The sequence below is a fragment of the Neofelis nebulosa genome, chromosome 7, assembly GCF_028018385.1.
Source record: "Neofelis nebulosa isolate mNeoNeb1 chromosome 7, mNeoNeb1.pri, whole genome shotgun sequence".
Classification (NCBI taxonomy): Eukaryota; Metazoa; Chordata; class Mammalia; order Carnivora; family Felidae; genus Neofelis; species Neofelis nebulosa.
Window position 1 is genome coordinate 88,920,576 of NC_080788.1, and position 23,324 is coordinate 88,943,899.

At 38.0% G+C, this 23,324-nt stretch overlaps 1 protein-coding gene across 4 annotated transcripts in view; it reads right to left on the bottom strand.

Moving 5' to 3' along the window:
* Nucleotides 1–23,324, bottom strand: part of SEC23A (SEC23 homolog A, COPII coat complex component) — a 70,983-nt gene that overhangs the window by 5,869 nt on the left and 41,790 nt on the right. For all 4 annotated transcript variants that reach the window (XM_058738888.1, XM_058738887.1, XM_058738886.1 and 1 more), the window contains 5 exons: nt 16,245–16,322; nt 13,146–13,307; nt 10,901–10,987; nt 8,963–9,118; nt 6,600–6,665 (listed from right to left, as the gene is read on the bottom strand). In XM_058738888.1, coding sequence (XP_058594871.1) covers nt 6,600–6,665; nt 8,963–9,118; nt 10,901–10,987; nt 13,146–13,307; nt 16,245–16,322 — 549 coding nt within the window. The remainder of the gene's footprint in view (nt 1–6,599; nt 6,666–8,962; nt 9,119–10,900; nt 10,988–13,145; nt 13,308–16,244; nt 16,323–23,324) is intronic.

Sequence of the window (23,324 nt, forward strand, 5' to 3'; positions counted from 1 at the left end):
GAAGCAGGCTCCAGACTCTGAGCTGTCAGCACAGAGCCAGACGCAGGGCTCAAACCCATGAACTGTGAGATCATGACCTGAGCTGAAGTTGGATGCTTAACTGACTGAGCCACCCAGGTGCCCCTAAACTGTATTTTTTAATGCAGAAATTAAGCTACAAAGATATATTTTATTTGGTCTGCATTAATGTGGGCTCGCAACATTTTGTTAACTAAATTATGTGAATGGCAACAATCAGCTGGAGGGGAAGAACAGCTACCCCCTTTGGAAAAGGATTTCTGTATCCTTCCCATAAGCCCTCTGACCCCAGGTATTGCCTCTTCACAATGAGAGTATCAGATTTTCTTATATTCATCCCGCTTCACTCATCTGTTAGTCACCTGGCCCCTCAGAGCATTTGATAGGGGACCTGACAAATACTATTTTAAAGTATCCTTCAACCTCCCCTTCTCCATATTGACGATTAATCACCATTTCCATGAACTTTATTAACTGGTGCTACTTTCCTGTTTTCTTGCAACTTTTTTCCCTAAACAAGTTTCTCTTAAGTTGTGAGATCCAGAACTAAAACCAGTACTCAGATAACTAAAGTATAATGGAAAGGCTGACTTATGGTACATTGTGTATTCCAAAATTCCACGTCATAGTTGGCTTCTTGTTCTACAGCAAGTGGAATGGGGTAGAGGGTGATACTGATGATTTATATGTATATCCATTATATGGGCATACATCTTTTACTCTCATGTGCTATATACTCTTTCTACATCTTCCCAGAGTGAGCTCCTGTCCTCACTATAAAAACCTTACCTTTCAGAACTTTTAGACCATGGATTCAACTTATTTATCTATATCCTAAATGCTCCTTAACTCCTGAACACCTCCACAAAGCTCCCATACTCTAATCTCTGTTCTCCTGCCCAGATCTGTAATACTCAATACATGCTACGTTTAAGTACTGTGGAAAGTCAAAAATTAAAAGGACATAGCTATTACTCCCAAGTAACTTATAATCTAACGGGAGAGATAAGGCCCATCAGAAATGGATGAGGGGTCATCTGGGTGGCTCAGTCGGTTGAGTGTCTGACTTCGGCTCAGGTCATGATCTCGCAGTCCATGAGTCCGAGCCCTGCGTTGGGCCCTGTGCCGACAGCTTGGAGCCTGAAGCCTGCTTCTGATTCTGTGTCTCCCTCTCTCTCTGCCCCTCCCCCGCTCATGCTCTGTCTCTCTCACTCTCAAAAATGAATAAATGTTAAAAAAAATTTTTTTTTAATGGATGAAAATAAGGAATGAAGGGGCAGAGATAGTATACAAATCAAGTCATGCAATGACAGAAAAAGTTTCAAGGAGTAAGTGAACTTTGAACTCAGCCTTGATGGACAGCTACCATGTGTACAAGTGGTGATAGGGACAAGTCACACAGAGGGTAACATGCTTAGTATATTCAAAGTGGAATAAGACTAAACAGTAGCTAAAAGTGGGAAAACTTATTTGGATTATGCCATAAGTGACCCTCAAAAGAAGGTCTTATAAAGAGTTTATATGTAATTCCATAAGGGGTTATTTAAGATTAAAGATTTCTAGGAAGTACTCTGACCAAGAACTGCATTACAGAGACTACTCTGGCCAGTGCCAAAATGGAAAGAAAAGGGCTGAAGCACTGACAGTCTATGTGAATAGTAACAGGGCTTGACCTCAGTTAGTGACCGGGAAAGGAGGGAACAGATAAGGGAAATAGATCCAACCATTTGTGAATAGTTAGAGACAGAAGGGAGAAAATAAATGCAAATGACTACAGTTCCAAGCCTTGGGAAATGAGATATGGTGGGGCCCTCTGTAAAAATGAGAAAGTCAGGCAGAACAAGATGGTATGAAAGAGAAGTTCAAGTTGGCACACACAGCTTATGAAATGTCTAAGGAAACTCAAGTGATGTGTAACAGTCTATAGCTCAATGTGAGGCCAGACCAAAGGGAGAGGTTTGTAAGTTAGCCTCAGATGAAAGCTGAAGACACAGGATGTATGCAATTGCCCAGAAGAAGAGAATTGTATGCAGAAAAATGAGGGCAAAATATTGAGGCACCTCTATATTCAAACGGAAGGCATCTTCATCCTAATCACTGCTTCATTTATTTTCTACCCAGCCTGAACTTCAGTCATTTAACATTGCTCTAAATTATTGCACTCCCTTTAATGTGTCCATCTTTCTTATCTGAAGTGATAAATCACCCCCCAAAGTCTATCATCTTTGATGCAATGCCTGAACTATAAAGCATGGCTAAAGAACATAATGGAAGCAAGCTACAGAAATTAATAGTAAATAAAGTGGCCCCTCACTGCTGTAAAAGCTTATTTACCTGCTGTTGCTTTCTTATATTCCGTATAGCTCTTTTTTTTTTTTTAAACGTTTATTTATTTATTTATTTATTTATTTTTATTTTTGGGACAGAGAGAGACAGAGCATGAACGGGGGAGGGGCAGAGAGAGAGGGAGACACAGAATCGGAAACAGGCTCCAGGCTCCGAGCTATCAGCCCAGAGCCTGACGCGGGGCTCGAACTCACGGACCGCGAGATCGTGACCTGGCTGAAGTCGGACGCCCAACCGACTGCGCCACCCAGGCGCCCCTTATTTATTTTTTTTGAGACAGAGAGAGAGACAGAGCATGAACAGGGGAGGGTCAGAGAGAGAGGGAGACACAGAATCTGAAACTGGCTCCAGGCTCTGAGCTGTCAGCACAGAACCCGACACGGGGCTCGAACTCACGGACCGCGAGATTATGACCTGAGCCAAAGTCTGATGCTTAACTGACTGAGACACCCAGGCGCCCCTCCTTATAGCTGTTTTAACATCTTTTCTATTTTCTAGTCCTTTACCCCTAGCATTTCTCACTCTTAGCAAATAATTCACCATTACTGAAAAGAAATAGGCAATTATCCAATGTGAGCTTTCTCTCCTCAATGTCCTTCTCTGTCATCACCCTTCATACCATTTGCTTTTGCAGAAATAAATGTCCTGCCTCCTTACCAATGCTGAAACTCCATATCGTGCTTGTGATCACATGGTCTGCTTTTGAGGATCTTAAATATCTATAAGCTGTTATAAGCTGTTATTTTGTCAGCATCTTATACTTGGTCTACAAATAAACTCCGTGCCTTTACCCTAATAACAATCAACCTTCTATCCTATTACTTGAAATCAGGCTAAATTTGCAAAAGAACCATTTACAATTACAACCTCCACTTTTTTAGTACCCACTAATTCCTTACAATCTATCTTCTACTCAACCACTATTTAAAACTGCCTACCAGAGGGGCACCTGGGTGGCTTGGTCGGCTAAGCGTCCGACTTCGGCTCAGGTCACAATCTCACGGTCAGTGGGTTCGAGCCCTGCGTCGGGCTCTGTGCTGACAGCTCAGAGCCTGGAGCCTGTTTCAGATTCTGTGTCTCCCTCTCTCTGTGACCCTCCCCCGTTCATGCTCTGTCTCTCTCTGTCTCAAAAATAAATAAACGTTAAAAAAAAAAATTTTTTTTTTAAATAAAATAAAACTGCCTACCAGAGGGGTGCCTGGGTGGCTCAGTCAGTTAAATGTCCGACTTGGGCTGAGGTCATGATCTCACAGTTCATGAGTTTGAGCCCCACGTTTGGTTCTGTGCTGACAGCTCAGAGCCTAGAGCCTGCTTCAGATTCTATGCCTCCCTCTGTCTCTGCCCCTCCCCTGCTCACACTCTGTCTCTCTCTCAAAAATAAATAAACATTAAAAAAATAAAATAAAATAAAATAAAATAAAATAAAATAAAATAAAATAAAATAAAATAACTGCTTACCAGGGCCACAAATGACCCTTGAAATCCATCTACCCTCATCCTCCTTCAAACATCTGCAGCATCTCAGAATCTGTTAACTCTCTTGCTTCTTTTTTCTATAAAGTCCTCCCTCACCTATTATGCCATGGTATAGTATTCTTTTCATTTTCCTCCCACCTCTGTGATTATTTATAAAACACTCCTACCACTTGTACTTCCTCAAGGTTTTATCTCATCCTTCCTCTGCCTCTCTGCACTTTCCTTGGACAAGTAACACTGATGACTTTAAATATAACTTGTCCATGATCAACTTTCACATCCTTGCCTCATCACCAAACGCAAATTTCTAACACCCTGCTCAATTTGGCCATCTAGATGTTACCTCAAACTCAACGTGCCTAAAATCAAACGTTTTCTCTCTACCTTCCCACTTACTGGCACATGTTCTCCTAGTTACCCAGGCTCAAAACCCTACATTTACCTTGTACTCCCTCAACTATTTTTTACATTTATTTATTTTTGATAGAGAGAGACAGAGCACAAGTGGGGTAGGGAAGAGAGAGAAGGAGACACAGAATCTGAAGCAGGCTCCAGGCTCTGAGCTGTCAGCACAGAGCCCGACGCAGGACTTGAACTCACAAACTGCGAAATCATGACCTGAGCCGAAGTTGGACACCTAACTGACTGTGCCATCGAGGCGCACCTCCCTCAACTATTTTTTAAAAATTCAAACCTACAGAACAGTTGAGAAAAAAGTACAATGAACACCCACATACTCTACCTAAATTCACTGATTAACATTTTATTTTGCCTCATTTGCTTTGTTTCTATATATTCTTCCTCTCCTTTTTTTTTTTTGTTGAATCATTTCTGTAAGTTGAACACTTCATGATATTTTACCCCCAAACAGTTTTTTTTTAATGTTTATTTATTTTTTAAAGATACACAGAATATGAGCAGGGGAGAAGCAGAGAGAGAGGGAAACACAGAATCTGAAGCAGGCTTCAGGCTCCAAGCTGTCAGCACAGACCCCAACACGGGACTCAAATGCATGAACTGCAAGACCATGACCTGAGCCAAAGTCGGATGCTTAACCGACTGAGCCAATCAGGTGCCCCACCCCCAAACACTTCAGGATATATCTCCCAAGGTCAAGGACACCCTCCTATATAACCACAACAGCAGAATCACACTCCAGAAATTTAATATTATACCTGTATCTGATATATGGTCCATATTCAAATGGGATACAAATCATCCCATTTATGTTCTTTATAGCTGTTTTCTCTAATCTAGAATCCAATCAGAATTCAGATTTTGCATTTAGCGATCTTGCCTTAGAGTAACTTTTACTTTCCTACAACTTCTAGCAAATCTCACTGGTTCCACTTTTAAAATATCACCAAAATCTATTCCTTTTCACTATCTTGCCTTCAATCCCCCTCATTTGGATTACTTCAAAATATAGTTTCAACCTACAGACTGTTCTCAATTAATCTTAAGATTCAACTATATTTTCTAAGACTCAAATTTGCTCCTCTGCCCAAAAAATGTTTTATTACTTACCAATAGATTCAGCTCCTCAGCACTCAATCTGGCATTCAAAATCCTCTACAATTTAACTGCACAATACATTTCCAGTTTATTGTTCTATTCATCCCTATATGTCCCTGTACCTTACTGTCCTCTACCTGGAATTCCCTTCCTCATACAATTTCTACTTCTTCAAATAGTAACCATTCTATAAGGAAATGTCCCCTCTCCTGAGCTCTTTTCTTATCACACACTGTCTCCTGCTGCCACCATGTGCTCTCTTCCTTCTCTAAACCCTCTATATTTTATATCTTTCAAAAAGAACATATCTTATACTGACTCGTGTATTTTAATTACTCAGATATGTATCTTTTCCTAATACTAGACTACAAACTCTTTAAAAGCAGGGATGATCAAGGGGCACCTGGGTGGCTCAGTTGGTTAAGTGTCTGACTTGGGCTCAGGTCATGATCTCATGGCTCGTGAGTTCAAGCCCCGTGTCAGGCTCTGTGCTGACAGCTCGGAGCCTGGAGCCTGCTTCAGATTCTGTGTCTCCCTCTCTCTCTGCCCCTCCCCGGCTCATGCTCTACCTCTGTCTCTCTCAAAATATAAATAAACATTTAAAAAAATAAAAAAATAAAAAAAAAAGCAGGGATGATAAAAACGATGAATCACTAAATTCTACTCCTGAAACAAATATTACACTGTATGTTAACTAACTAGAATTTAAATAAGAACCTGAAACATAAAAAAAAAAAAAAAAAAAAAAAAAAAAGGATGATCACTATGTACTCTAAAGTACCAATACAGAATCCTGTACATTGGACACTCAATAAATGTTGATATACTGTATCAAGAGGTAGGACATTTAAAAAAATTAAAATATATTAACAATGATTTCCAGGCTTCCTGCCACTCTTATTCAATTACAATCCCTGACCTCTCCAACTTACTATGTGTGGCCCTTTTGTAGTTCATGTCCTAGTATTAGCTTAAATCATCACTTCCTATCTTATACACTATATTGCTTTTTTGTCTCAAGGGTGTAGTACTAAACTCGGGATATGAAGGAATTCTATTTGACATAATTACTTTTTATTTTCTATGGTGCCACCAAATGCTTAATTCGATTTTCTACTCATTTTTTCATTACTTTTGTAACAGAAATCATTAGCAAATATGTAGGAAAATGTGTAGTTCTCATTAAAATGACAAACTATAAATACATAAAGAAATAATTTCCAAGATCCACTATTTACACTTACCTGTCCCCAGGCATACATATTATTATGAGTCTGGGAAGGGTTGACTTTTGAAAGCAGGAAACGGGCCTTAAAAGCAAAGAAGAAGTAACAACCATCAAAAATAGATTTTAGTTAATATGAGCCAAACAAATACATTATGTGATCTAAAATTTAATTAAAAGGCAACTTTTTAAAAATGAACTAATTTTGGAAATAGTAGGCCACTACATGTTACAAATAAATATACCCTCTTCTCTCTAAATCATACATTCATAACAACAAATAATAAATTAGTCAAAAATTCAGTATATAAAAATTATGTGTGCAACAAGTAGGACAAGATTAGTGTGAATTTTACTAAACACTTGGTCTGAAACATCATCAGAGGTTTGAAGTTCCAAAAAGTGACCTATACATTCTTTAAACAATGACTCTCAAACTTTTTTAAACTGCAGGCTATTCCATAAGACAAGTTACCTAACATTTTAACCATCTATCCATTAAGTCACATCATTATAAAAATAATAACCAAAATAAAAGCAGAAAATAGCACTATACATGGTAAGATGGTAAGACATTGATGAGAGAACCAGGCACGAATATAATTTCATATTGGAAGAACACAAGCAGTCGTATCTTTTGAAATTTAGTACCACACAAAATCATTTTCTACTCTATGAGTAAGCAGCTTAACACAAGAAAATTGGCTCTAGAGTCAGAACACCTAGATTCAAATCCCAGTTTCTGCATTTACTGTGTTTCCTTGGCGACAAGTAACCTTGGCGACAAGTAACCTAAGTCTTGGTTTTATTATCTGTAAAATGGAGGTAACAACAGAATTGTTAGGAGGGTCCAATGGGATAAGGTGTGTAAAGTACTATCAGCTTTGCAAATTCTCAATATGTGGTAGCTCCTATTATAAATATAATAAAATCCTAAAAATAACTGCTATCATTTCTGAATAATAGTTACTGATATTTACCACCTACTTTATAATACTGCACTAGGCACTACGGATACGACAATAAATGAAGCAAGATCCCTGCCTTTAAGGAGAAGAGAAACAAACTTATAATAATCTATAATTACTTTATTATAATTCTAATAAAATTACAAGGGAGAAGTAAAAAGTGTTTTCAGAGTGTACAGAGGCACCTGAGGCACCTGGGTGACACAGTCGGTTAAGTGTCCAACTCTTGATTTCTACTCAGGTCATGATCTCATGGTTTATGAGACTGAGCCCCACATTGGACTCTATGCTGACAGCACAGAGCCTGCTTGGGATTCTGTTTCTCTCTCTCTGTCCCTCCCCTGCTTGCTCTCTCTCTCAAAATAAATAAAAACAAAGTTAAAAAACAAACAAAACAAAAAAAAACAAGTGTATGGGGGTGTCTGGGTGGCTCAGTAGGTTGAGCATCCAACTCTTGATTTTGGCTCAGGTCATGATCCTAGGCTCATGGGATTGAGCTCCACATCAGGCTCCATGCTGAGCATGAAGCCTGCTTGAGATTCTCTGTCTTTCCCTCTGCCCCTTTCCCCCACTTACTCTCAACCTCAAATTAAATTTAAAAAGGCGGAAGGGAGGAGGCTCTTGAGTGGCTCAGTCAGTCGGGTGTCCAGCTTTGGCTCATGTCATGATCTTGCAGTTCATGAGTTTGAGCCCCACGTTGGGCTCTGTGCTGACAGTTCAGAGCCTGTTGCCTGCTTTGGATTCTGTGTCTTCCTCTCTCTCTGTCCCTTCCCTGCTTGCACTTTCTCTCTCTCAGAAATAAACAAACATTTAAAAAAAAAAGAGTGTATGTTAAGGGGTCTTCAACTTAGCCTTCTGAAAGGCTATATGCACACATATATGTACATGTGTATATGTACATGTATCTTATTTAATCCTAATAATTCTAAAAACCACAAAGCCTTTTGTAATATAATGTTTTCCTATTACATGACAATTTTCTAGAAAACTGAAATGACAGAATGAAGAAAACAAAAAATTGTTACCATAAACTTCATATTCATAGACTTCTTCATTAAATACACAGATTAAAGAAAATTACACTGAAAAAGGTACACTAAATTATTTTCCAACTTGCTCTTCTTGCTCAGCTAAAGCAGACAAACCACCATAACACCATCCTGGCTCTGTTATTAAATCTGGGCTGGTAGCACAAGATGGGAGAAACTGCTAGCTTTAGGTAACAAGTCAATCACCACTGCTTTGCACTCAAAGCTAAGGCAAAAAGCAAGCATATTTTCCCTTGTAAACCTCCTCCTATCCATCTCCTCCCTCTTTTACTTGCCTTGGGAAGCAGTCTATTCAAATTAAAGTCAGAAGGCAAATAGCAACAACTCATTACAAAACTAGCAACAAGCAAATTAACTGTACTTACCTGGCTACCTCCATGTTCAGTATCAATGTATCTTGGCATTGGAAATCTGGAGTGAAGAATCTCCTGGGCATCATCCACTGGGGCTTGTAGAAGATGGCGGAAATTTTCATATTCTGGCATGTCTTGGTATCCTGACTTGCGCCACTGTGCAATGGTCTAATTTTAAAACAATTAAAGGAATTATTACTTTTAATTTCTTACCTGTTCAAAATCTTTAAGAGATTTTTACAAAGGAATTAATCTTCAGAAAATAAGAAAACTATAGATCATTATTTCATTTATCTCAGGTTTTAAATTAATACTACTTTCAGTATTTTTGAGTAAATAGATGAAAAATGAGGTTACTTCTCCTTTAAAAGTAAAAAGAAGTAATAAACCAGAAAATTTGCTAACAGAAGACATCCCAGATACTTCAAAATTAATCACCGACTATTACAAAATCTTTATCAATGGAGTTACATTCTAGCAAGACATGAAAACATAAAAACTTTAATAATAATAGCAATAACACTATAAATATGCCTGGAAAGAGCATCTGAGTCAATTCTTTTATTAAGGTAATGGCTCCAAAAAGCATGGGATTAAATCAACCAAAAATTTAAATTTGGTTTGGTTTCTAACTTAACTGCATCAGTCAATACATACTCTGCATCACTTTATATCTTTGTAGTTAACAGAGGAACAGTCATGTGCATTTCAGACTTCTCCTTTAATTACATTAACAAGCTACTTAAAATTATACACACACACACACACACACACAAAAGCAAAATATTTCACTCTGTCATGTAATAGGCATTATTCTTAAAAATTAAAGGACATTAGTACTGATATCAATTAAAAACAATAATCAGTAAATCTTTTAAAAGGTCTAGATAATATTACTCAAAAGGATATTTTGAGTAACACCTCTACTCTTACAGTGCAAATCTAAAATCACAACTAAAACAATTGGAAAACTAAATCTGCACAAGTTACTATAATTCTAGACTAGAAGTTTGAGTGTGGGTCTATGAAAAACGAATCTCTTTCTTTTTTTTTTTTTTTTTTTTTAATTTTTTTAACGTTTATTTATTTTTGAGACAGAGAGAGACAGAGCATGAACGGGGGAGGGGCAGAGAGAGAGGGAGACACAGAATCTGAAACAGGCTCCAGGCTCTGAGCTGTCAGCACAGAGCCCGATGCGGGGCTCGAACTCGCATACTGCGAGATCGTGACCTGAGCCGAAGTCGGACGCTTAACCGACTGAGCCACCCAGGCGCCCCGACGAATCTCTATCTTTCAAGGCATCCAGAAAACAGTACTTTCTTATACAGAGAAAGCATTTTAATTATTGCTGAGTGAGTAAGTGCAGGAATGAACAGACCTCTGCTAAAGAACTGAATTAAAGTTTACTGACTACTCAAATATTCTTCTCTTTTCAATAATTTACCATTCCAATTAAGAGAAGGTATAAATTTTAATTCACTTATGCTTTAAATGAGTTTTTAGATCATGTGGAATATTTTTAAGAATAAAGTGCTTTATACACATCATACAGAATACTTTTTAAATGATTACGTGAAATAATGAAAGGGAAAGCCTGCCTACTGACAAAGGCAGACTTTTCTCCTCTTGAGGTCTTCAGGTAAAATCAAAAGTATTATACTCCTATGTTTACATCTATGTCCTTACTTTCACAATACTATGCTTTGTGTAAAATCCACTTGTTGAATCGTATGTAGACAAATGGACAAAATAACCACAGGTGGGTAAACTGCAAATGAAGTCTAAAAACCTGTAGTAGGAAAAATCATATTTAAACCTATTTTATAAAAATGGAAATAAAAGTTTATCATAGAGGAAACAGTAGCCATTTAGTGAAGAGGGGAAAGTTTCCATAAATAAAAAGACTTTATTGCACATACATGCATGGCTTTAAATGCTATGGAATCTTACCTCACCATGGTAAATCAAAATCTGGAAGAACGTGTCCATGAGAAGAATGCGATCTGCAAGAATACTGCTGCTATCAAGAAGAACCGGCTAATGGAAGAAAACAATGAGAGAAGAGGAAGATGGAAAAATAAATTATTTAAAGATACAAAATAGATCTTTCCAAGATATTTTTAAAACTTTAAATTTCTACCTTACAACTTAAGACATCTTGCTTTCATGAATTCTTACAGTATATTTTAATTTTCTGAGAAATCACAACTAAGGTAACAATAGAAAACCAGAGTAAAGCCAAGAGAAAATCAGGGATAATTCCTAAGTCTGGTGATGACCCCACTGTGTGACAGACAAAAAGCTTGGGAAAGGGGAAATTTGGAGACAGAAAAATAGTTCTAAATAGAAAATGAAAGGGAGTGGCCAGAATTAATGACATAAATTTGGGTATCACATGCATAAAGATTGTAATTAAAGCTATGTGATTATACTGTATCACTCAGAGAAAGGAAGACAGAGAAGAATCCAGAGATAGAGCCCTAGAGCATGCCAACACTTAAGAGATCTGAAAGGAAGAAGTCAGCAAAAGGAGACGGAGAAGGAACAGGCAGTGATTAGGAGGAAAACTAGTAGGTACTGCAGGTGTCAGAGAAGCCTAGGACAAAAGGTTTCTAAGGACAATCCTCATTAGGTAAATGCTGTTGAGAGTTCTGGCAAGATGTGGGACATTGGTAGCCGCTTGGTAAGAGTTGTTTCAGTGTAATGTTAGGGACAAGAATCTGAATAATTTAGGTTGAGAAGAGAATGTGAGGTGAGATCATACAGTTACTCAGATAACTTACTGAGTTTAGCTGCAACTGAGACCAAAGAAATGAGGTGGCAATTAGAAAAAATGTGAAGCCAAAGGTGGTTCTGTTTGTTGGTTTTTAACGTGGGTGCTATTTAGGGTTCTATGTTAATGAGAATGATCCAGAGGAACAGCAGGTGATGATGCAGGAAGGAGGAAAACTCCAAAAGCAAAGCCTTAAGTAAATGAAGCTAATGGCGTTCATGGATTAAATGGCAAGGTTAGAATTTAACAGCAGCAGGTAATAGGGATGTTGGGATTCCAGATTTCTTCTAAACAGTAATCTACATTTTACAGGTATCTAAATTTACATATATTACTCTGAAATTAGAAACAAAATCTCTAAAACTTTCTTTCCTGATTCAAAGAACTACAAGACCAAATAAATAACTAGGCCATCACATTAACACCTTATATTTTCTAGAAAAGTAGAAACTATGACAAACTGCTAAAAAAAAATTATAGTAACAAAATAGAATGTTTTATAAACTATTTTTTATTTTATTTTATTTATTTTTGGGACAGACAGAGACAGAGCATGAACGGGGGAGGGGCAGAGAGAGAGGGAGACACAGAATCGGAAACAGGCTCCAGGCTCTGAGCCATCAGCCCAGAGCCTGACGCGGGGCTCGAACTCACGGACCGCGAGATCGTGACCTGGCTGAAGTCGGACGCTTAACCGACTGCGCCACCCAGGCGCCCCTTATAAACTATTTTTTACAAAACAGTATATAAAGGCATCACGAGAGATCATGAATCAAGAGATATTATAAATACCCTCTTTATACTGACCATTCTTCAATATTATTTTCACATATAGTCATTATATACTTTTACGTGGTAAAACAGACAACATTAGCTACAAAATAGAAAAAACTGTTTATTTGATAATAGGTTAAAATAAGTGGGAGTTTGCTAGGAATGGCATAGCTTTATCACGGATAACTTTATCATCACCTAAGCATACATCTTTATAATCAACTGTATCTCATGTTCAAGAGAGGCTACAAGAAAATGACATTTTAAGCAAGAAGCTTTGTTCAGACAGAATGTCCTGTCAGACACTAAACCCTGGAATAAGCTGCAGGTTCTAGAATCATTACCTCTGGGCACTGTTAAAGATATGAGAACAATCATAAACCCTACAGAATTTGATCAACCAAATAACTGCATAAATTGATCTTAAAAGTTTCTTCCACCTCAATTTTTCTATTTTTTTAAATGATTTCCTAGTGCAATCTAGCATATAATAAGCACTCATAAATATCTGCAAATATATGAATAATGTAACATAACTTCTTAAACTAAATTCTTGTATGTAGTAACTATATTCCAAGAAAAACTTAATTGTTTTCACTTTTTGATGACACATCACAGCAACCAATTTTTGTTTTCTGTTTCTCTTACCTCTGGTGGTCCACTAAAAGAATATGCATACAGAATAGGCTGAATCATGATTAGAGACTGAGTCAAATCTTGACGCATAAAATGATGACGATAATATGAACTCTCATCAGGACTATTGTTAAAAACTTGCAAGAAAGGAGATCTTCTTAAATGAAACATAAACTACAAGAAAAAAACATGTAAGATAGGTTTTACTGATTTTATTGCAACAGTTTACTATTACAAAAGCATCTGATTATAACTATCAACACAATAAAACAAGTTATAATAAGAACATTCTAAACTGTACTCCTCAGAATCTTACTATGATCTTTATCAGTTATTTAAAAATATAATTCAACAAGAAGACACTTGGTTGAGTGTCCAACTTTTTTATTTTTTTTTTACATTTTATTTTTGATATATATATATATAGAGAGAGAGAAACAGAGCACAAGCGGGGGAGGGGCAGAGAGAGAGGGAGACACAGAATCCGAAACAGGCTCCAGGCTCTGAGCTGTCAGCACAGAGCCTGATGCGGGGCTCGAACTGACGAACCGCAAGATCATGACCTGAGCAGAAGTAAGACGCTTAACCGACTGAGCCACCCAGGCGCCCCATTGGGTGTCCAACTCTTGATTTTGGCTCAGGTCATACTTTCAGGGTCACGGCGTCCTATACGCAGCATGGAGCCTGCTTGGGATTCTCTCTTTCTCTCCCTCTGCCCCTCTCCCTAGCTCACATGTGCACTCTCTCCCTCTCAAAAAATAAGTTAATTAAAAATATGTGTGTAGGTGTGTGTGTGTGTGTATGTATATACAAAACAATAAAAAAATTAAAGCAAAAGAGGTGACTCAAAAGGAAAACAAAAATAGGAACAAAAAACTCCTTGCTCTGGTCTAAGTTATATTACATGGTGCATTATCAGCATCCTTTGTTTTTATTCCTCATGTCTTTGGCCACAACTCTGAACTTTTTTATTACTATTTCTTACCACCATCAAAAGACTCCAAGAGTAAAAGTAGATTAACAGATTTTCTACTTTTTGTAGGGCTCCCAAAAGTTGTACTGGGAAGGGTCAGCGATGACAAAAAAAAAAAGAAAAGGACTTACATATATTCACATTTTTAAGTTCTTCCTCATCCCTAAGAAACATTGTCTAGACTTTTTTTCATTACTTCTTTCTCCTTTCATTTTCCTTCTACCCACTCCTCATATTAAAGAGCTCAAAAGGGGAAGAGTTAGGCCTGAATAAGAGTCTCAGATACAATCAACAGAATCAGCTCTCCAAAGAATTCTCATTTGTCTTGGAGTTTCCTCCCAACTTCCTTCAGCCCTCAGGGCCCAAGTGCTTGTGTGTTGCTCCTGCCTGGGACTCAGTCCACGCTTCTCTCCCAGCAAAGGCAGCTCAGTGACATTCTCATTCCTTTTCTGTTTTCAGTGATCAGAACTCACTGAGAGGCTCTCTCATCCCTCACCACTTTAGCCATTCCTTACTAACAGAAATGTGTAATTGGTAATTTGGGGGTAAATATTTTAGAAATAAAGACCTTCTTTAAATGTAAGCTATGCCACCTTTTGGAAGACCATCAGGCTTTGAAACCCCCCCAAAAAATTATTTCTGGGCCCTCTGCTATTTCCAATAGAGGGGAAAAGATGGGATGTCCAGATCTCTTGGGAGATCTATCAACTATCAAAAGCCTAAAGAGAAGGTTTGGAGGTAGAAGAGAAGAAAAAGGAAAGTGTATGGCTTTCAGTCAAATACTTATTAGGCTAATGCCTTCATTCTCTTTCCTATTAGTTTCTGCTACTAATAGGCCTAAGGATTCCCAAATCAAAACGGTTCTGTCTGCTTTAAAACAAATAGACTCTGCCTTTTGCTAGTTCTCCAAACCTGCAACCAGAGGTTTAGGGAAGTCTCCCTGCATAAACAACAAGTTTCTACACCAGAGATCAATAAAAAATGTTCAAAAAAATATTAATAAGAGTAGTTCAGAAAAGAAAGCTGAAGGTTTAAGCAAAGTTTTCATGGGCAAAATTTAAATTTCCACATCTCAATATAATCATTATTCCAGACTGAGCTAAAATGCTCCTTCTTCTATAAAGGTGTATCACAACATTCACTTGGAAGGATTCCTCTAAATTTCCTTTAAGTTTTGCATATCTCTCATAGCATTTCTCTCTTTCTGTTCTGCATTAGGTATATTTCAAATAACACCCTTCAAACTGAAAGATCCTTGAAAGGAGGATCCATGTCAGCCATCTTTATTCTCCTAAAGTTCCCTTCACACAGAACTCAGGTGAATAAATGTTATCTATGCTATTCATCATATAAATAAGCAACCTAGGGGCGCCTGGGTGGCTCAGTCGGTTAAGCGGCCGACTTCGGCTCAGGTCATGATCTCGCGGTCTGTGAGTTCGAGCCCCGCGTCAGGCTCTGTGCTGACAGCTCAGAGCCTGGAGCCTGTTTCAGATTCTGTGTCTCCCTCTCTCTGACCCTCCCCTGTTCATGCTCTGTCTCTCTCTGTCTCAAAAATAAATAAAACGGTAAAAAAAAAAATTTAATAAAAAATAAATAAATAAATAAATAAGCAACCTAGACTTTTTTAAATATCGATCAAAATAAGACAGGTAGATTCAACTACCCAAGTGGAAAAACTTCCCTAAAATACAGAAAATCAGCTCTTTCTATTTACCTGGTATATCAGATTGTTCTGTAAGACTAGCTGACCAGTAAAGTTACTTCCTTTTGGTACTACTGTAATTAGATCCTTTATATTAGATGGAAAGTTGAAAGTTAATCTGCCTGACATCTGATTCTACTCCACACTAGGACTCCAGTGTAAATTTCTACTCACCACAAACAGATGAATATTTTCAAGGCCATCATAAAAATACTATACATTTAGGGGTGGGTGTAAAAAAAAAAATACTATATACTTTTCACTGACTACTCAAGCACAATAGTGATTTCTTAGCTATCCCAAACTTACAACATTACCAAAAGAATAACCCAATACAACAGGTCCTATAAGATGAGTAATAAAATACAACAGGAAAAATGAGACCCAATGCTACTGTCAACACTAAGAAAAGAACATGGACCTTTTATCTACTCACCTGAGGGTAAAGGGAGAAAGTTTCTGAAAATCTGAAGGAGCTTGGATCATCTTTGTGATATTCTCCAAATTTCTGACACTAAATAAAATAAAATGTGTTAGCAATATTTTCCCTGGCACACAGCTAAACAACCCTCTTGCCTATATGTTTTCTATTTTTAAAAAGCTATTACTCTTTAGAAGGCAGATAATTGATATAGGATAAAATTTGAATATTACTTATAGACTTACCAAGAGGATAATTACAACTAAAGAAATACATTTGAATTTGAGAAGCAAACAACATATTGCTCCAATGAAGTAACCACTCATCTTCAAATGTTTGGTTTTGTTTTTTTTTTAAGAGAGAGAGGGCACAAGTGAGAGAGAGTGGGAGAGGGCGAGACAGATAAGTGGGGCTCACCAAAAGCAGGGCTCGAGCTCACCTGATGTGGGACTTGAACTCACAAACCATGAAATTATGATCTGAGCCAGTCAGATGCTTACTGACTGAGCTACCCCAGGTGCCCCAAGAAATCTTTTTTTTTCTTTTAAGTAAGCTCTATGCCCAACATGGAGCTCGAACTCATGACCCGAGATCAAGAGTCACATGCTCTACCAAATGAGCCAGCCAGGAGCCCATTGTTGTTATACTTGGGTAACCAGTGATATCCACAAGGCTAATTTTCAGAGTAGGGCATGCTTGCGACTTATGTCCAAAACTTTCCTTGCATTATTAACATTTTGTATATCACTAAATATAATCTATTATTCCATTGAACATTTTTCGTATGACTAAATATAATCTATTATTTCATTTTTAAAAGCTGACTAGTATTCCACTACATTAAAATATACACCATAACAATCTTATCTAATCCCTCACTATTAGCATATATATTTATCCTGTTATATCTTTAGGATAAATTCTTAGTGGTAGAATTTCTAGGTAAAAAGAAGTTTTTAAGTTTTTGATATATGTCACCAGCTACCTTCTACATATAAGGTTATACAAATGTTTATAAAAGTTGTACAATTCAAACCTACAAGCTATGATGCTGTTTCCCTGAATACTAACCAATTCTTAAGCATTACTGTGTTTTTCTAATTCTTACCAGTTTGACAAATATTGTTGTCTTTTTCTATTTTCTAACTTTGATTATAAATAAGATTGATAATTTTTTCATATGTTTACTGCCCACTTGCATTCCCTCTTTTGCTAATTCCTTGCTCATGACCTTTGCTCTTTTTGCCCAAATCTTATTGATTTATAAGAGCACATATACATGAATATTTCCACATTCTGCCAAATGTAAAGAATATGTCCTACATACAAATCATACATAAAAGATGGCATTAAATTCTGCTAATGGTATTTTTACCACACAGATTTTGTTTCATTTTAATACATCTCTTAATATTCTTATTTAATGCTCCTGCTTTTAATTTCATGTTAAAAGTCCTTCTGCCTCCAGGTTAAATGCATATTAACCTATTTCCTGATAAATATAGCTAAAATATAAACTATATATACAACCTAAATAACGTATGTATCGGGTATAAGTATATATGTATAGGTTAAAGTTGTATAGGCTATACTACAGATAACAATATAAAACTTGCATTATATATATATATATATATATATATATATATATGTACATTTCTAATCTTTGCATTACTTCTTAAAAAAATTTTTTTAAATTTTTTTAATGTTTATTTTTGACAGAGAGAGAGACAGGGCATGAGCGGGGGAGGGGCAGAGAGAGAGGGAGACACAGAATCTGAAACAGGCTCCAGGCTCCGAGCTGTCAGCACAGAGCCTGATGCGGGGCTCGAACTCACAGACCGCAAGATCATGACTGGACGCTCAACCGAATGAGCCACCCAGGTGCCCCACTTCTTAAAAATTTTTTGAACATTTATCAAGTGCCCTAGCATTAATTACTGGAATCATGAGAAGCAGTCCTATACAACCTAACCAAAATACAAATATAGATGGGAAAAAAAAAAAAAGATTGAAGCATAAAGGAAGTGTATCAAAGATTCATGGTCTGACTTATTCAAGAATTAATAAAACCAGGCAGATAAAGCAACAGTAATATAATTTTCTTGAGGAAAACAACACTTTCAAGATATCTAGTTCTGTCTTTAATTCAGTAATTATTTATGCATAAAGGCATACAAATAAAAGGACCCTAATGGTCAAAGTCTAACCTCTATAAGAAAATGGTACTGGGGCACCGGGTGGCTCAGTCAGTTAAGTGTCCGACTTCAGCTCAGGTCGTGATCGCACAGTTCGTGGGTTTGAGCCCCACGTCGGGCTCTGTGCTGACAGCTCAGAGCCTGGAGCCTGTTTCAGATTCTGTGTCTCCTTCTCTCTCTGACCCTCCCCGGTTCATGCTCTGTCTCTCTGTCTCAAAAATAAATAAACGTTTAAAAAAAATTAAGAAAAAATAAAAAGAAAATGGTACTGACAAATGTGGTCATCTTTTTTTTTTTTTTAATTTATCTTTTAATGTTTATTTATTTTTGACACAGAGAGAGACAGAGCATGAACGGAGGAGGGGCAAAGAGAGGGAGACACAGAATCCGAAGCAGGCTCTAGGCTCTGAGCTATCAGCACAGAGCCTGACACGGGGCTCAAACCCACAGACCGTGAGATCACGACCTGAGCTGAAGTCGGACGCTCAACTGACTGGGCCACCCAGGCACCCCAGAAATGTGGTCATCTTTATTTATTTATTTATTTATTTATTTATTTATTTATTTATTTTTTAGCGTTTATTTATTTTGGAGACAGAGAGAGACAGAGCATGAACGGGGGAGGGCCAGAGAGAGAGGGAGACACAGAATCGGAAGCAGGCTCCAGGCTCCAAGCCATCAACCCAGAGCCTGACGCGGGGCTCGAACCCACAGACCGCGAGATCGTGACCTGAGCTGAAGTCGGACGCTCAACCGACTGAGCCACCCAGGTGCCCCAATGTGGTCATCTTTAAAAACAACACATCTAGGGGTGCCTGGGTGGTTCAGTCCGTTAAGCGGCCGACTTCAGCTCAGGGCATGATCTCGTGGTGAGTTCGAGTCCCGCGTCAGGCTCTGTGCTGACAGCTCAGAGCCTGGAGCCTGTTTCAGATTCTGTGTCTCCCTCTCTCTGACCCTCCCCCATTCATGCTCTGTCTCTCTCTGTCTCAAAAATAAATAAATGTTAAAAAAAAAAAATTAAAAAAAAAACACATCTAAAGTGCCTTGTCACACTAATGTTAAGAAAAAATTTGGCTGGGGTAGCATTTAGTAGGAAAGTCCCAAAGTCTTAAACAAGAGACATTTCCTAGGCCAAATCTAATCAGATGAACTGAACAGGGAAAATACAATTATTTTCAAAATAACTAACAAAACACTTGTTAGTGGTAAACCAAAAGTCTAAAATGGAAAAAAAAAAAAGTCAAATATCAAGTTTAAGTTGTAAAAGGATGTCACTCAGTAGAAAAGGTCAGGAGTCAAAAATGTAAGGAACAACAACAAAAAAGGTAAGAAACAAATCCATGAAGCTGGGCATAAATAAGATGGACTCAAAAAGAGACTGAGGATGGATGCAACAAATCATATGTTGATACCAGTGTCTTAAGTGATTCTGACAAAGGAAAGCAAAGACTTACAGTAAGTGTCAGAAGCAATTGTGGTACAGCACCGATCTGGCCATACGTTGCCCCATTATCTACAAAACAGTCTTTTTTAAAAAGATGCTTGGTTTCGGGGCACCTGGGTGGCTCAGTCAATTAAGCATCCAACTTTGGCTCAGGTCATGACCTCACGGTTCATGGGTTCAAGCTCCATGTCGGGCTCTGTGCTGATAGCTCGGAGCCTGAAGCCTGCTTTGGATTCTGTGTCTCCCTCTCTCTCTGCCCCTCCCCCCCCACACGCTCTGTGTCTCTCAAAAATAAACATTAAAAAAAAAATTTTTTTAAGATGTTTGTTTTGTTTTTTGGGTTTTTTTGTTTTTTTTTTTTTGAGAGAGAATGCATGCACACAGGCTTGCATGCAGGAAAGAGACAGGACATAGGGAGAGAATCTTAAGCAGGCTCCATGCCTAGCTCAGAGCCTCAGATGTCACTACCGTGAGAGCAATGACCTGAGCAGAAATCAAGTCAAACACTTAACTGATAGAGCCAACCAGGTGCCCCAAAAGATGTTTATGTTTAACAAAAATTAGAGTCATCAAGAAAAAAAGAAAATTATATTCACTATGCCAAATTAAGGCAAGAAGTTTAATATAATTTCATAGATTTTTTTTTCATTAGCAAAAATTTACAAAAGTATAGTACCTAAAAGGTATTACTAACCCCTTCTCTATTTGTGTTATAATTGCTACAGCTAAAATTTCAGCAGTGCGAAATCAGTACAAAAGTGTTTAGCTTCCATAACTAAGGTTCATTGGTCATCACCTGAAGCTTCACTTCAACTGTATGCTAATATTCAATCAAAGAAAAATGTAAAGATCACCTTCTCACCACATTTACCACATATGAGGGTCTCTTAGTCACTAGGGGTTCATAAGAGACTGTGATTTTGTCAAAAATTGGTGTTTGAACTCTGCATACCATAAAATGCCAGCCACAATGATGGACAGTTTTCTAAATCCTATTAGCAATTTCTTCTAGCCATCTTACAGTCCCATGTGGCACTATGCAGTAGGACTATGCTCACTTGGAGAACTCCATTTCCAGGTTTTTTTAAAAAAAAATTTTTTTTTTAACGTTTTATTTATTTTTGAGACAGGGAGAGACAGAGCATGAACAGGGGAGGGTCAGAGAGAGGGAGACACAGAATCTGAAACAGGCTCCAGGCTCTGAGCGGTCAGCACAGAGCCCGATGCGGGGCTCGAACTCACGGACCGCGAGATCATGACCTGAGCCGAAGTCAGCCGCTTAACCGACTGAGCCACCCAGGCGCCCCTTCAGTTTTTGATGTAAGACAAGAGAGGCCACCAATAACTAGTGAAAGCTATTTTGCCCAGAAAGCAGGGTGATAGTCTGATAATGTCAGCCACTCCTTCCCAAATTACCTCTACCAATTTTCTCTTATACACATTTGCCAACTGAATTATAGGAAGAGACAAGCTGGGGGTGCCTAGGTGGCTCAATCATTTAAGCGTCTGACTCTTGATTTCGGCTCTAGTCATGTTCTCACGATTGAGATGAAACCTTGCATCCAACTTCACATGGAGTCTCCTTGGAATTCTCTCTCTCCCTCTCTCTCTGCCCCTCCCCTGCTTACATGCATGCTCTTTCTCTCAAAATAAGTATGTTTTTAAAAAATGGAAGATATGGGGCACCTGAGTGCCTCAGTCGGTTGAGTGTCTGACTTTGGCTCAGGTCATGATCTCGGTTCACGAATTCAAGCCCCGCATCGGGCTCTGTTGCCGACAGCTCAGAGCCTGGAGCCTGCTTCGGATTCTGTCTCTTCCCTTCCCCTGCCTGCACTCTGTCTCTCTCTCTTAAAAAATGAATAAATGTTAAAAATAAAAAAAATAAAAAAAATGGAAGAGACAAGCTATACTGGTGTGACAGAAGAGTAAAATTTTCAGCATGCCATGACTCATCTATTCTCTATCCCCAAAAGCCCTGCACTGCCATTGTAATGCTATAAAACTGCAGAATGTGCAGACATGAATTATAATTTTAGGTTTTTGTAATTTTGTACTTTTTGTTTAACTGTCTCATTTAGTTCTTTACAAGGCCATTTTGTTTTATATTTTAATAGTATTTCTGTTTTACAAGTATGTCAAACAATGCAGCAAATTTTGAAGTTCAGGTGTAAGATAGAAGAAAAAGATTCTAGACATAAGCCCACAAAGAATTCTAAAGAATTATCTTCTGAGTCACTTCACTACACTCGTGCAGCAAAGGACACAGAAAAGGTCTATATTTACAATGAAAGCTACTTATCAGTGGGTTTTATGTGGACTGATAACCAAGTTGTACTATTAAATTTTCTGTCATATTTGATAACCTACAAATTCAGAAATAGTTCTAGTAAAATGCAAAAGCACTTTCCTACAAATCACAGCCATTTAGCAAATAAAGGTGCTGATTACTTCAAATACCTTCTTCTCAAAACAATAAAGTATTTATTAAAACAAAGTCACCTTCATTGAAAAGGCTCAGGAAAGGGGGTGCCTAGCTGGCTCAGGAGGTAGAGCATGAGACTCCCAACCTCAGGGTCGTGAGTTAAAGCCCAACATTGGGTATGAAGCCCACTTAAAAATATAACAGCTTCTCTATTCAGTTTGATGAGTCAACTGATTTCACTAATGTCATGTCTAACTGCTAAATGATAGTGAAATTCAAGAAAATGTTTCTGCTGTCCTAAACTAGCAAAAGTCAAAATATATTTAATATTTTATCTTCCTATCTAGAAACAATGGTTCATCTTAGAGGAACTGTGTTGGTATTTGTACTGATGGTGTCCAATTGATGGTTGACTCTATGAGAGGTTTTACCTCTTTTAAAAAGACATGCTGATGTTGTAACACTGTTTTCTTCACAGAGAGGTGCTAGTATAAAAACACTCTTGAAGTTAAAATGAAAAAAAAAGTTCTGGATGACGCTACTTAACGACAAATTTTATTTTATTTTTTTAATTTTTTTTATTTTTGAGAGAGAGAGACAGACAGAGCACAAGAAGGGGAGGGGGCAGAGCGAGAGGGAGACAGAATCTGAAGCAGACTCTAGGCTCCAAGCTGTCAGCACAGAACCTGATGCGGGACTCGAACTCATGGACCACGAGATCATGACCTGAGCCAAAGTCAGACGCTTAACTGACTGAGCCACCCAGGCGCCCCTCTGATCTTATTAAACAAAGACTAATTCACTCAAGAATGTGTTAAAAACTACATAAAAATCTAAACAAAGAGCACAAAAAACTCCTGCTAGAAACAGAAATATGATAGCTTAGGGGCGCCTGGGTGGCTCAGTCAGTTAAGCGTCCAACTTCGGCTCAGGTCATGATCTTGCGGTTTGTGAGTTCGAGCCCTGCGTCACGCTCTGTGCTGACAGCTCAGAGCCTGGAACCTGCTTCAGATTCTGGGTCTCCCTCTCTC